Source organism: Nipponia nippon, unplaced genomic scaffold (genome assembly GCF_047370975.1).
Source record: "Nipponia nippon isolate SJK-2023a ecotype South Korea unplaced genomic scaffold, ASM4737097v1 scaffold_2, whole genome shotgun sequence".
NCBI classification, from domain to species: domain Eukaryota; kingdom Metazoa; phylum Chordata; class Aves; order Pelecaniformes; family Threskiornithidae; genus Nipponia; species Nipponia nippon.
Window position 1 is genome coordinate 56442194 of NW_028262336.1, and position 15086 is coordinate 56457279.

At 39.8% G+C, this 15086-nt stretch overlaps 1 protein-coding gene across 12 annotated transcripts in view; it reads left to right on the forward strand.

Annotated features, from left to right (window-relative positions):
* P2RY8 (P2Y receptor family member 8) overlaps window positions 1-14378 on the forward strand; it is a 57834-nt gene extending 43456 nt beyond the window's left edge. For 8 of the 12 annotated variants that reach the window (XM_087758899.1, XM_087758898.1, XM_087758896.1 and 5 more), the window contains 2 exons: window positions 6045-6109; window positions 9816-14378. In XM_087758899.1, coding sequence (XP_087615025.1) covers window positions 9884-10960 — 1077 coding nt within the window. In that variant the 5' untranslated portion in view covers window positions 6045-6109; window positions 9816-9883 and the 3' untranslated portion in view covers window positions 10961-14378. Of the gene's footprint in view, window positions 1-6044; window positions 6150-9815 lie in introns of all 12 variants that reach the window. The other 4 variants (XM_087758903.1, XM_087758901.1, XM_009461868.2 and 1 more) reach the window with 2 other exon arrangements.
* The last annotated feature ends 708 nt before the right edge of the window (window positions 14379-15086 follow it).

A 15086-nucleotide genomic window follows, 5' to 3' on the forward strand; every position in this document is an offset into this window, starting at 1 on the left:
GCATGTGCCCTAAGTTGCTCCTCTCAAGGTAGATCCAGGCGATGCATGGATATCCCAGTGACACATGCCCTGATCATTATATGACCATAATTAAAAGGCAGAATAAGCCAGGGTACCGCATGATTGTAGCTTGAATACTATTGACTGCTGATGGTAACGTTGAAAAAATGAAGACACTTTCTCTAGCAGAGAATCACAACCATTTGTAAGACCATATACACGGGCAACTGAACATCACTCAGGAAAAATACAGTGATACAGCTCAGTAGAACAGATACGACTGAGGGTTCGCACTCTCAGCTGTGACAATAAGCAGCAGGAGAAACTGTGCAAAGGAAAGAGTCGTGACAGAGTAAGATTTCTCATGGAGATCACCCGAGGTGAGACCCAACCACTGGTCCCTTCAGGCAAGGCTGGGAAGCATTGTCCACAGCACTAGGGAACGAGGAGACAACCACAAAACTCACACGTTTCTCACTGCCTTGGATTGCATACATTGCTGCCTACTGGCCCTTCGTCAGCCCAGGCACACCTCTCCTGCTGAATACATGTAGTCACCTATTTTCAGTGAGTATTGACAGTGGGTCCAGGGGAATGAGTGGACACAATATCAGTTCTAGCCACACAAAAGATCTTCCAGCAGCCCATTTTTTGTATCAAAGCCTTCCAGTAAGAGGCACACTTTGACAAGAAGAAAGGCTCATTCTTTCTGTACCTGTAGCTCTTCTGCCCTTTCAGGAGCAGAGAATCAGATATGGGAGAAAACTGCCAAGTACTTGTCATTTTAGCTCCTACAGAGCTCGTGTATTTTTCAGCCAAGACTGTTTTCACTAGTGCTGATGTGAGAATCACTTCTAGAACTGATGTGTGAGCCAGCAGAATGCCCAGTCTGCCAGGAGTTCACTGCCAGTACATTGCAGAAGGCATCTGGGGAGAGATCAGAGCAGTCAGTCCTGTAGGTGGGCTGTCAATAAAGGCTAAATGAGATGTGCTGAGCAAGTACAGCAACAGGACAAACAGAAGACAAAATAATTCTCATTCTGAGTCCCAGCTGTGGCATCTTTGCTACACAAACAGTTTTACGATCGGGTAAAACTGACTGTAGGTTTTGACACACAGGTGGAAGAAGACAGATGCAGGTAAAATCATGCATTTAGTCCTATTCTGTGCCAGTTCATTTTCACATGGAAGTTGGCCTGGTCATTTTAAAGTGGAAATTTAGTGGTCCAAGTGTGAATTACGTTTTAGTGGACTAGTTCAGATTTTGACAGAATCCAGGCAATTACAGGCCTCCAGGAAACCAGGATCTGAATCAACAGGATGTTTAAAATGGGCTGGATTCAGCTTCAAACACCTGCATTTACAATGGAAGTGACTACATATGAGCCTGTTACAGTCACTGGAGATCCACCCAGTACAGTCAGTGGCATCCACACTTTCCAACTCATCCTAAAATAGACACTTGGATTTCTATGGATGCTAAATCCATGGCTGTAGCAAAGACTGGGCAAGAAAGGTGGCAGCTATACCCAAACCCTGCTACTTAATGCTACTGCTCTGGAAGAAGAGTTGTATATTCATATAGATCTTAGTTAACAAGAGGAACAATAATTCAGTCTGTATTTACAAGTCAGCAGTTGTTATGGATCCAGTGTGGGCTTTTTGAAACGTGTATTTACCTAGGAGGTAGTAAGAGGTTTTGTACATACTGAGACCAACTAGTGGAAGTAGTGGAAGAAGGCCTATCTGAAGACAGCCTACATGCTCAGCCAAGTTCTTTGATTCACCCCTAAAAATACTGTTTCCAATTTCTGGCCCTAGTACGTTACATGAATGTTAGAATTACCCTACATTCTTTTCTCAAAACATTTCCCAATTATCATGCCAAATTATCCTTTCAGCTGCACCTGCAAAACTTGGTTGACTGTCCTGTTTATGGACTCCATCATATGTTAAATCGATCAACAGCTACAGACTGTCATATCCATAGTGCAAGTGCAAGAAAAAGCAATGTGCGAGCTTTTTTTTTTTCTTTTTCTTTTTTTTTTTAATCTCTAAAGATAATCTTCAAAAACACACACACAGCTCTACCTCAATTCCTTTGTGGACTGAACAGGAGAGGAAACGTTCAAAAAGAGTTTCACAGAAAAGTGAGATGAAAAGATAAAAAGTACAGATTTCAAAAAAGAATATATATATACACACACATATGTAAAATGCCAATTAGACCATACAGATTCAATGTAAGACCATAGAGTTTTCTGAAGATTGAGGGATTCTCTGTTGGGAATCTGTAATATTGTCTACCACAAAAAACCTTGTGCAAACAAACTGTTACTTCTTTTCCTGGCATTTGAGGTCAGAAGGAAAATGATCGACTACACTTTTTCCTCTGACTTTCACAACAGCTATGTGAGGCAATTACTTGTAATAGGAAGTAACTGCAGACGGGAAGCCATTGTCTGTCAATCCTGGACATAGACAATATTTGAAAGATTTAAAGTTATGAAGGAAATCAGTTCATGTGCTATTTAAATTTAGACTTGATTGGGCACTTTCTGTGGTCAAAGTTCTATACAAACATAAATCTTCATCATCTTGATATAACTCAACATTGTATAATAATAGTTTAGGGGCAAGCTACCTGCAGAAGAGCCCTCTGGCACAGGATAACGTCACACCACCCAGGATGTCCACCAGCGTGGTTAAAAGGAGCTTTGTGAGCTGGTTATCCATGGCCGTGCACCATCTGACAAAAACTGTGGTTGAATGAAATCAAGGTTCCCCACCAGGCATCAGCAATATTTCAGTAACTGCTTGCATGCACGCTCTTCCTCCATGATACATGCAAGATAGCATTATTTCACCAAGAGGCAAGTTACCTTGTGCTGTTGGGAAATAAGAGCATGCACATGGGCAGTGACCACAGAGGAGTGCAAAAGTCCTGTAGAATGAATTCGTGGGCTGTTACTTTGAATTCTTAAAAGGGGTTGCCTTAGCTTTCCTAATCCTTTTATAAGTATTGGGCTTGAAAAAATTAAGCTTACAAAGTCTGTGTATGTAGGAAAGACCAACATATATATAATATTCTAGTTATTAGCCCATAAACTGGAACTTCTTTAAATCCGGTTTAGGATGCTCACTCTGACTGAAATTTAAACCAGCCTAGAAAATCTATCAGTGGAGTTATACAAGTTGGGTTTCAACTGACTTAAGGTTTTGCTCACAGAATTTTTAAAAGCTGACTATATTGCACACCAATAAAGAAAACTGCAAACTGCTTCATTTTGTAGTGTAACTAGCACTCAAAGTCATAGAACCGCGCTTCCGATGTGAGAGGTTTTTGTCAATACTGGCCCACACCCTTACTATTTCCATAAACCTGACTACTGCAGAAATGAACTTTTTAAAGGCCACATTGACTAGTTTCACTCTGAACAGGATTATTGACACAGATGACAGTGGCTGTGTTTATGCAAACCTTATGCAAACTTTATCTAAATTAGTATGAACGTTGCTAACACCAGAACAGAATCCTGATTTTGATAATTTATGGTTAGCAAAGGTGAAGGCTCAAGTTAACTAAAATTCAACTATCAGCAAAGCTGCATAGTCCAGGACAGACACAGGAAGTGTAAAGGTAGCTATATACAGTTAATTTTACTACTTCGCTAGTTCTGAAGAATCGGTACAATATTTCCTTGTGATGTTTCTTTGCCTCTCACCCGTGTATTGCATATACATGCAATATATAACAATGTATGTATATGCATAACAATTCACTAATTCACTTACTAAGAGTGAATTTCACACTTAGGAAGACTTCTTTGGCTGAATCTTGGAAACTGCCCACTTGTACTCTCTGATGCTGGAGAAGAGAAGCACTCTCTAATAGGCAGAAATGATAGGATTATTTTTCTTCACTTTTGAATAAAGCTGCTTTTGTCTAGATTGATAGAGCTAACAAGCTCAACAGGCAGGTACCCCTCCACTACACTAAAGCTGGTAATACTTCTACCTTTTTTTTTACTGAAAAAAGAGGGGTTTTTTACCTCTCAATGTGAAATCCTTGTGGAGAGAAGACACTCTTGTTTTACCTTGCCCTAACTATTTGAGGTCAGAGCTATAACCACCATAGGGTTTACTTTGACTAGGTGTACTAAGATAAAGACTGAAGTTTGTCTCCGCAAGTGTTTTTGATTAATATAGAGATTATACAGTAACTCCTCCATTGTAAAAAATATGCCATCTTTTGCAGTGAAGGCATACATATGCTTTTCTTGTGTCCTTTATCTGAATAATCTTTGGTGAAAAATAAGAAATAAAGAACAGTTTTATTTTTCTAAAGCTAAATGACATAGAAGGTCAGGAATATTGCAGCTAGTTAGATGTTTTCAGATTTGTTTTGTTTGCTCAGAAATACTTGTACATACAAGTGCACAAAGGGTAGAAGTCTCATTTCCCAAATGTACTTATTCTTAAAAGAAGATAAGCTAAAGCCTAGTGTGAAACAATGCCTTTGCGATAACTACAAGCTCAGCAACAGTTTCCGATCATTGCAAAAATGATACTCAGAACAAAACAACAGAAACAAATAAAAGACATCAGCAAAAAGAACAGGGAAGGCCCAATACAAAGAATTTTCTTAGAAGACTTCTTAGGTTCAGATCTTGACTGAGTGAACCAAACCCTTGGCTTTTAGAGATGTACAAATGTAACCCTGCAAGCTAAAATTTGCATAAAAGTTTATTGCAAGGGTGAGAAAGAACCATCCAGACAAAACCTGCAGCTTCTTTCAGTAAAGCCCATGTTCAGTCTAAGGAACACACAAGCATAGATGCACTCATTTACATGCCTCACTTTGATGAACTTGAACATTTGCAGAAGTGTTTCTCTGAATTGCATCAATGATGCTTTAGGAACAATAACTGAGATGTGTTACAAAAGGGCACTTTTTCTTCTTGTTCCTCATATTAAAACACTTTATCTAAATATCAAAGTGTTTGTCACTTTTCCCACAACTCAAGATGACTAGCTCCTGACTCCTTGCCTTTCTGGCTCCTTCTTCTCCTCATACTCAGTCTATAATAGAAATTAAGTGTCTGTTTTCTGTGCTTGTCTAATATTCTTTCATCTCACTAGCAATACAGAGAGTCCAGGAGGGTTTGAATCACTGCACACTGAGGATCCCTAAGTTTTCACCAGTTTTAGCTACATTTAGGTAGACATAAACTATCTTAACCCTTTAGCTCTTGTTACTGCTTTGTAATAGTATTAAACTGAGCAAGTAAAAAAAAAATTCTTTTTCAAAAAATGCAGTCTTTTGAGAAAAAACAAAATACATTCTTTGGCCACATTTGCATCAATTAAAAGCTGTTAATATGATTTCTCTAAGTGCTTACAATAAGATTTGTACTTTTATTTTGCTTCATTCTGGGTGTTTGCAATTGAGTTGAAATTGCATTTCAGTTTGTTTTTCCTGTAATCTGAAACATGCCATCCTACATTCTTCAGCTGGAAGGGTGTCTTTCCAAAAGTATAGCAATGTCAACGAATTTATGAATTAAGACCTTTTTATTCTACACAGTAGTGCTTTGACAGGTAGTGAACCAAAAATGATGAAACAGAATGTGTTTTGGAGGCTTTCTGCTGCATTGTATGTTTTGAGATTTATTTTTCCATCTCAAATCACAAAACAAATCACAAAACTTTTTATAAAATGGTAATTCTGGTTTTCAGTTGGCTCACAGGCTTTTCAGTCTTTTTCACAGGTGCACTTGATATCGACAACAGGAAGAGAATACATCTAAGAGAGGGAACACATCAGTTTTATTTAGTAGTCCCCCAAAAAGAAAGTAGACACATCTCTATTGTTACTCTTCCACGGCAAAGAAATAACACAGTCCTCTTCTGATTTTTTACTGTTTGATTTTCAGTATACTCTTTAATGTTTTATTTGTCATCTTTTGTCAATTGAAGGGAAAGGAATCACCATTCCTGTCAAAAAGGCACTAAGCAGCTGTCACCTTTGCTTATCGTTACAGCTCGGATGAAAACCTGGTGTTACTGAATTTCCAAGTGAGCTTTCCGTTCAGTGTGCCATGAGCCAGTGAGTATGAAGAGGAGCAAAAAAATCGTCCCTGAATTTGGTAAAGGTTATTCCAGAGGCTGTAGGCGCCCTTAGTACCTAATACAAAACTAAAATACATCCATCCACTAAATGTTTCAGAAATGAGGCAAGCAGAAAAGCTTAACATTTCTCTTTCTATGTCAGAAGCTTGAGGACTGATATAAATGGCAATAAGACTGAATCTTCTCACTTGAAGAATATTGGGGTTTTGTTTCAGTCTACTTGTATGTCCATTTGTCTGTTGTAGTCTAAATATAGCTCTCCCCAAAATCAAAGCAAAGCCATGTCTTTCTAACAGGGATATTTATGTAACAGAACTATATTTTTACAGATTATCCATATGAAACTTTAGCTGAGGGTTGATGTTTTAAAATTACCCTGCAGCAAAGTTTCTCTTGCAGAGAATCCATGCAAGCTCCACTGATTTTGAATTGTGTTGGAAACTTGAAACCGAAAGGAAGTAACTCATAAAATGTAAGGGGAATCTAATTCTAATCCTCATAAAGATTACTTTCTTGCTTGATTTATGACATTTTCAAGTTAAACCACAAAAGACAGACAGAGATTGTGGTTGCAGTTGGGGAAGGACGTAAAGTTACCCTGAGCGAGATGAAAATATAAATACTGCGTTAACTAAATCCAAATAGACACAATAATGGGAGAGTTAAAGTATGTTGAAATTCTACATTGTGGTTCCATCAGCTTAATCTGGGCATTTATAAAGCAAAGCATCACACGTAAGGGTGACTCAGAGCAGGAATTTCTGTTAGCCCAGGCTTTCCTGAACAAGGAAGTCAGGATTAGGGCCCCAGAAGGATTTGGCAAAAGGAAAGGCAAAGTTCGAAGGAGGATTTTCTGTACTTCATATTTCCCCAAAAGGCTATTTGCCCTCAAGAATAACTTGCAACAACAGTCTTGTGTGCTTTGCATGACCCCTCCTACCCTGAAGAAGACACTAGGGAACCATTGCATCGTTCTTCTTTTGTTCCTTGTGATGGACATCTTTCTTACTGAAAACCATGCCAAGGGCACCTACCCTTTTTGGAGAGCTCTTGTAGGCACATAACCACAAAGTCTGGCGCCTTTCACCCCTATTCAAGAGATGGCTAAATTTGGGAGGCACTTGTGTTTTACTGACAGCAGTGTTCCACAAGTGCATAAAATTTGCCTGTAGCCAGGTCATGAATCCTGACACTGTTTTGCATACTGCAGCATCTATGCATGCATTTTTTTATCATCTCCTTCTTATCAGGATGTGCTCTCAGAAAAAGCAAGTTTAGAAGAAAATTTTTTTGTGATTTGCCCTAACACAAAACTGAATGTAAGAGGTATTCAATAGCTTTACGACCAGTGTGACAGATTTAATGGAAATTTTCACCTATACTCCTACTTCCCAAGTACATACAATTTCTACACAAATAGTATCTAGAGGCGAGATCCCTTAGCCTGTGAGAGCAAATATCTTTCATTTGTAAAGGCTTATTATTAGAGCTCTGTAGATACTTTGATATAGAAAAATTTTCTGTTTGTTTTGGGAAGTTTAGGGTTGTTAGGCACAAAGGGGTGCCACTTGAGAAAGATTTTTGAGGCAATAGAGTTCAAGAATAGGTATTTGCTATGGTAAGTCATAGGCAGAAGACTTGAAATAGATAGCATTAAGGGTTTTTTCCAAGAGCTTTATGTCAGTGAGTGCTTTTTCAAGTTCCCCTGAAAACTGAAGAGTTAGTTTCATTCTTGATATAGCTCCACTGACAAGAACAGAATTTCATCTGCAATGGATTTGGCTCAAAGGGGTTTTTGCAGTTGTGATCATGTGATGTGCTCATTACTTGGAACATGGTTGCTCTGCGTCATGTGCATGATATATTAGGAACACATCTCTGACTTCTTTGCAATTCCTATTTTCTTGTGCCTTTTTCTGGGCTTCCAACAACTCAGCTAGAAGCTCCTGAAAGACGGCAACATTAGTTAACATCACGTGTTTGATACTGACTCTCACTACTTCTGAATATTTTTAGCTGACATTTGAAGCACTACGTCAAATTGATCAGATCAAGAAACAACAGAAATAAGCCCCCACTGAGCTTCTTGCTGCCGTAGCTGTGCTTTTTCTCGATCTGCGCTCAGTTTATTTTTAGAATTGAGGATCTCTCTACTGCACTACAGCCTTCAGTAGAGACTTCACCTTTGCCAGGTCTCGGGAACCATCCATAGTTATTTAGTGAAAGGTCTAGCAAGTTATTCAGTAAGACCCTCTGCCAGAAATCACAGTTTCTGTCAGAATGGTTATTTCCAGCTAGAGTTAGACAGCATTGAGGGCTGACCTCTCTGAGGGACTGACCTGTTACACTGCTCACGGGCTATGACCACACAATGAAATTAAAGATCTTATTTAACTAGATCTGAGATTAAGTGACACCAAGCGACTGGCACCTACGTTTTTTTAATCTTAACTCCTACAGCAGGTGTGTCTTGCAAAGAGATGCTTGGATTAAACAGTGCAGGTGACCAGAGTCCACAAATAGGAGTGTGTGCCTGAACCCACTCTCTACCCCTCTAACAGAATAGATGTGCCCAGAGCGGCACCCTTTTCAGGCCCGGCACCCTTTTCAGGCCCCTATTGCCACTCTTCACAGAACTTACTGTAGCTCTGTCCTCTGCCTTTCTGGTCATTCATTGCCATTTCTTCACTTTTTTGACCCTGTACTTTTGTGAAATTGCATCCCTGTACTTGCAGCTTAATGAAAGTAAGTATGCATGCATATAGCACATTGAGGCTGAGTTCTTGTTTGCAGCTGCTAAGTGCTGCTACACCATATAAAATAAATAATCTAAACCATAAGCTATTGCGTCTGCCAAGAAAGATCTATATAGGCCAGACAGTGAAAGCATGGTTTTGCTTTGCAGACTGCAAAACTGAAACTAATTTTGCAGAATTACAGGTGATGCCAATAAGACAGCTGCAAACAGAACATTTTTTAATAACTTGCATCTTGCAGAAATTGAAACTCAATAGCTTTTTTTTTGTTAGAAGAGTCTTGTTACTTCTTTATTACTTCTTTAGCCTAGTCCCTTCAGTCTGCAAACAAGTCCAAGCAACTGCAATCTGTCCCTGGTTCTTGATTATACATTGTGTTATAGAAGAATTGATTGCATGTTCTCCTTTCCACAACTAAAAAAAAAAAAAAATTAAAAAATCCAGCACTTACTTGGAATAAATCACTGTTCAGTTGGCCAAAAAAAAAAAAAAGTCAGAAAATATTGTGTATGACAAGAAGCAAGGTCATGGCATCCAGTGTAGACAGGATGGATTTAGGTCATGGAGATCCTATGGCATAGTGTTCTCATGCAGACATCAATTTAATTTCAATTTTTTATATGTGATTTTCTTTATGCTACAATAATGTAAGAGTTGTGATAACATATAGACTGCAAAAAGTACCAGAAAGCCATTCAGCAAAGAAAAAGTAGCTGTTCAAAGCTAGGAAGAAATGAGACTGGTAAATCATTACCATGATTCGGAGGGAGGAGAGAGTTTTCAGGAGATAATTTTAATGGATTCAGTTCATTCAGAGATAATCTGTGAAACTACATAGGGCTTTTTCTTAGTTTGATTAATGGAAGAAGTACGCTCTTAATTTCTGTTTTGACATATTGCTTTTCTCTCTTGACATTTGTTCTCTAGGTTTTTAAGCCAAGTGTTCATGATATGATCCAGCTGGCTTATAGGGATCAACAACCCCCTTTTGAATAATGGTTGGAAACGAATCATCCCACCTGGACGTTGAAACGCTGGCAATGCTCCAGAATAAAGCTATCTCCATCACCCTCTCAGTTGTGTATACACTGGTGGCTATGATCAGTATCCCTGGCAATTTGTTCTCCCTTTGGGTGCTCTGCTGTCACATCAAACCCAAAACACCTTCTGTTATCTTCATGATCAACCTAAGCATCACGGACCTCATGCTGGCCAGCTGCTTTCCCTTCCAGATTTTTTATCATATCCAAAACAATCACTGGAGCTTTGGCAAGACTCTTTGCAGCCTCGTGACCGTGATGTTCTACTCCAACATGTATTCTTCCATACTGACCATGACCTGTATCAGCATCGAGCGGTACATGGGTGTGGTATATCCCATGAAGTTGATCAAGTGGAGAAGAAAAAGATATGCCCTGGCTGCCTGCCTAGGTATGTGGATTTTGTTGCTACTAGCCTTCTACCCACTTGAAAGCACAGATCTGACCTATGAAGTGAAAGAACTGGGGATTATAACCTGTTTTGATGTCCTCAAATGGGATATGCTGCCCAACTTCGCAGCCTGGGTAGCCTTTCTCCTCACGCTATTTGTCGTGCTCTTCCTGATCCCTTTTGTTGTAACAGTTGGATGCTATATTGGCACCATTCGGAAGCTTATTCAGACATCGAACAGATATGGTAACAGGCAGAAGACTAGATCCATATACCTGGCGATGATAGTCCTTTTGGTATTCATCACTTGCTTCGCCCCCAATAACTTTATCCTACTTGTGCATATGATCATCCGCCTGTTTTATGGCAGGAGTTTGTACCCTGCCTACAAGTTCACCTTGTGCCTCAGTTGCCTCAACAACTGCATAGATCCCTTCATTTACTATTTTGCATCCAAAGAATTTTACCAGAAATTCATGCAAGTGTTTCGCCCTAAGGTATTGCTCAGCGACAGTTTGGAAAACAGAAGGGAAAGCTTATTCTCTGGCAGGACCATGTCAGCCAGGTCGATGTCAAGCGGACCTATGGATGGGTTAGAGGGAGTAAAGGTCTATTTGCAAAGGCAGGAAAGTGTTTTTTAGCCTTAGACATCCCCAGAAGAAAGGCACCTGTGAGATTCATAGGTAGACACAGAATACATTTTTTTTGAATGGCTACCCTCAAAACACCTTGCTCCAGTGACGAACTCAAGCCATACGTATATCATGCATCCTACTTCTGTATTTTCTGGTAAGAAATGGAAGCATTGAAGGAACTGAGTTTATTCAAGAAGGCACTGAAAGAAACCCAACATTGATAATGAGGTGTTGGCCTGGAATTAGTCCTACTGCATGAAGACAAGGGATAAGTTTAGAACAAAAATTACTTTTATGTTGTATGATTTCAGTATTTAACCAAAGGCTTGTGATTCTCAGTGAATGTGAAATATAACTGTATATGAATTAGAGCATAAACTGAAGTTGGATTTGGGGTAGGGGAGTTATTTTTCTAAGCAATATGTGCTGCATTTTTTGTTTGTTTGTTTGTTTTTAATATATTGCTTTCTCTTTTGTTGTATTTCCATAAAAGAATGAGTAAACATAGCTTGTCATTTTACAGTTAATGCATAATGCATAGCCACTGTGAATTCACCACAACACTCACCCAACTCTTTATCAGAACCAAACCACACTAACCTTTGAAAAGGTTAGATTGACTCATGTTATTTATTTCAATTTTATATAGCAAAATTTCTCATGCAATGAAAGGAAAGCTAGAACTATCAATGTTTGAGACTACTTCAGCTGCTGAATGGATTATATTTTCATTTCTTGAAGTTATTAATTTCTCAGGACAGTGGGGAGCAGTTGATTTAAGAAAACATTTTCTCACATTGACCTACTACAGTAATAATGCTGCTGCTCATATATAATGGTATCAAATAGTCATTTTCACCAATTCACTATAGGTTATACAGAGAAGCGCCATCCTCCTTAGCAGAGAATTTAGCTTTCTATAGTGCATGAACAATGAGTTTATCTTCCTTATGGCAATGGTGTGGATTATTATCCAGATCTTCAACTGGATATATGAGAATTCAGCCACAGACTGGAGTGATTCTGTGCCAGCAGAAACCAGCTGAAAACCTATCCCTATGGCCAGATGTCAGAAACATACTTCTTTCAAATGGGCAAACAGAAAGAAGAAGAAAAAATGAAAGCAAGGCTTTAGAATGGGTGATGTACCAAATACCCTGGAAATAGGTAATGGCAGGTTGATTATGCAGTCCTCTGTTTGGGACTCCTCTCTGAAATATCCTTTTCCAGCTTGTCTGGATATACTGTGTCATGTTTTAATTATCCTCACATCTCAATAACTGCCTGTGTGCTTGGAAAGACAACTGCTACAGAATATGTACTGGGGACAGAAAAAGGCAAAGTTTTTCCTGTAGTATTTACAGTTTTTTACCTACCTTTGGCCCTTATTGACGGAGAAGAGCCAAAAAACACCTGACAGAGCCAGACAAGTTTCCCCTCACAAGTGAGACAAAGATATACGGTATCCTTTTGCTGCACTGCGCCTCCATCCAACGCTGAGTAGGAGGCTGTCTTCAACATCGTGGATAGTTGGTTCGGACACCACATGCTAGGTCTGCCTTGAGCAGACCCATACTGATTTCTGAGCTCCTGTGCCTAAGTAAAAGACAACACCCACGGCCCTTAAAATCTGCCTTTTTTCTTTGTATGTGACATGATTAACACACAATTTTCCACCACTAATCACACAAATTTCTTCACGATAGAGGCTGGATAACCACAAAATCAACTGTGAGATATTTGTATATCCTATCTTCTGCTAAAGTATCATCAGTTATTGGCACAGGATAAATGTGAGTGGACCTAGTACTACCTTTCAAAAGCCATCTGAAGTGTTTTGTGGAATTTCACAGTGTTAGTTGTAATTGATCTGCACATTTTCTGCCCACAAGGCCAACCTTAGTGATACATAACCCGTCCAAACCTTCCCATCAATTTGCCTGGAAGCTACCCTGCACTACCAGCGTGTGTGCTGGGTGCGCATGTGCAGTGAGATGGGCTTGCTACTTTAAATCACCTCACGTGTACTGAAAGAGAGGAGCCCACAGAATATGTTGCTGTGTGGGTCCAGGGCTCTGAGCTCCTGTTCAGCTCTAGCACATGCTCCAAAATGCCTGCTTGCACCAAGACCTCCAAAGAAAGAACAATGGCTCTTCCTAAGCCGTCCCACATCCGTCAAGCAGAAATTCAGTTAGTTTATTTATGTTTTGCAAACCTGTGTATTAATTTAGCAGTGCATGGTTTCACCTTGCTGTTCAAGTCCCTTCACCATCCACTTTCACAGAATTCCAGCTTTCTCACTACCAAAACTGTTTTCAGCATTTTGCTGTGGCAGAAACTTTTTTGGAGGTTATACTGAAATCTCTCTCTTTTTTTTTTTTTTTTTTTTAAACATGCAAGTATTTCTACAATGAAAACCATTACTTCTTTTAGCTCTAATGCAGATTTTCACTCTGTTTTATTTTGAACCTGATCCTCAAGCACTTAGTGCCTCCTAAAATGTTCTGCAATGTGCCTGAACTGTAACTGACATCATCAAATAGAGCCAAAAGGGCAGAAATGTTGCACTTTGGACATCAACTGCTATATTTTGAAAAATATGGAGTTGCTCCTTTTGCAAGAGAGAAAAGATGCTCACAACTGACTGAAAATGTTCTTCTCTCAAGCCTCATGCAGCTCTTCATAGCCCTTCATCCCTCTTCTGACATTGTCTAAAAAGGAACAGGAATCTCTTCACGCCAATTGACTAACTAGCCTCTAGTTAGCTCAGATTAGGCAAAATTCCCATTTGGGTCAGCAGGATTGTTCCTTGAGAAAGGAATACAGAAATTAACCCAATGACTGCAATCTTTTGAGTCCGACGGTGTATACTGTGAGGTTTTGTGGGGGGGTGTTTAGAGAGGAGGAGAAGAATTATTAAAGTGGCCCAACATACTGCTCTTTGACACTGGAAACATGTCCTTCTGGGGCACCAAAAGGTAGCAAGACTTCTACCCTCCTTGGTCAGTGGGTATGAGTTGACATACATATATATATATGTAAAAAAAAGATATACACATAAATATAGATTGCCATTTGAGAGGTTATTGAGAAGTTCATGTCTATATCACCTTTGGTTTGGGGAATACGGGTCCTGGGCGACACGCTTACTTGATTGCCTCTGTAGTTAATGTAATTTTACTCAGAAGACATGAATGCATAGGCTTCTGTTTAGTTTTGGGTTTTGTTTTTTTGTGGTTTTTTTTGTTATTGTTTAGCAATATTTAATCTATTAATATGCTTGAAATTTTTTATATCTATAATAAGAAAAAAATAAAAAGGACATGATTTAAGATTCTTTCCTTCGTTTGCACCTGCCATGTGTGAGAAAATTCCAAGCTTAGAAGAGGCCAGGGAAATCAAGTTATGAAATAAAATTAATCATCTCTTTCCCATTGCTATTGTGCTTTTTTTAGATTTCTGTATCATTTTAAGTCTTATTTTTCCCAAGCATTTTGAAGATTGATTCTTTTTAACTTGCATACCTATTCATCTTTTTCTTTTTTTATATATATCTTAGAAGCTGGCATTGGCATACCGCCTTCACACAAATTTTAAAAGCAGCAATATTTGAATGAGATGTTGGCTAACTTGGAATCCTTCTCCTTGCCCAAAACGGTGCACCAAATACATATATTTTTAAATTTCAATGCATTTCTGAAGGGGGCTGGCAGCCAGGGCCCGTTCCAGCCCCAGCCAGGCACAGGGCAGCCAGGCGGCACCGGGGCAGCCCCAGCCCTGGGCATCAGGCACCTCCCTGGGGACAGGCCGAGGCCAGGCTGGGACGTGGGCCCACAGGTGGGCCTGGCTCAGCGGGGCCCATGGCCGGGCAGGGCAGGGCTGCGGGGAGCTGGAAACCGGCCCTGCTGCGGCATCGATGGGGCAGGGGCTGACAGCCCTGCCATGGGGTCCTGGGCCCTGGGCAGGGTGCGGGGAGCCCTGGGGGCCTGGGCAGGGACAGTCAGGGTTTGCGGTGCCTTGATAAACGTTCCCTAGATTGACTGTGCTCCATTTTGGGTTCAGTGTCTGTTTGGCTACATCTATGCTGACACATGAGAGGGTCAGAGATCATCCTTAAAGTCATCTGATCATT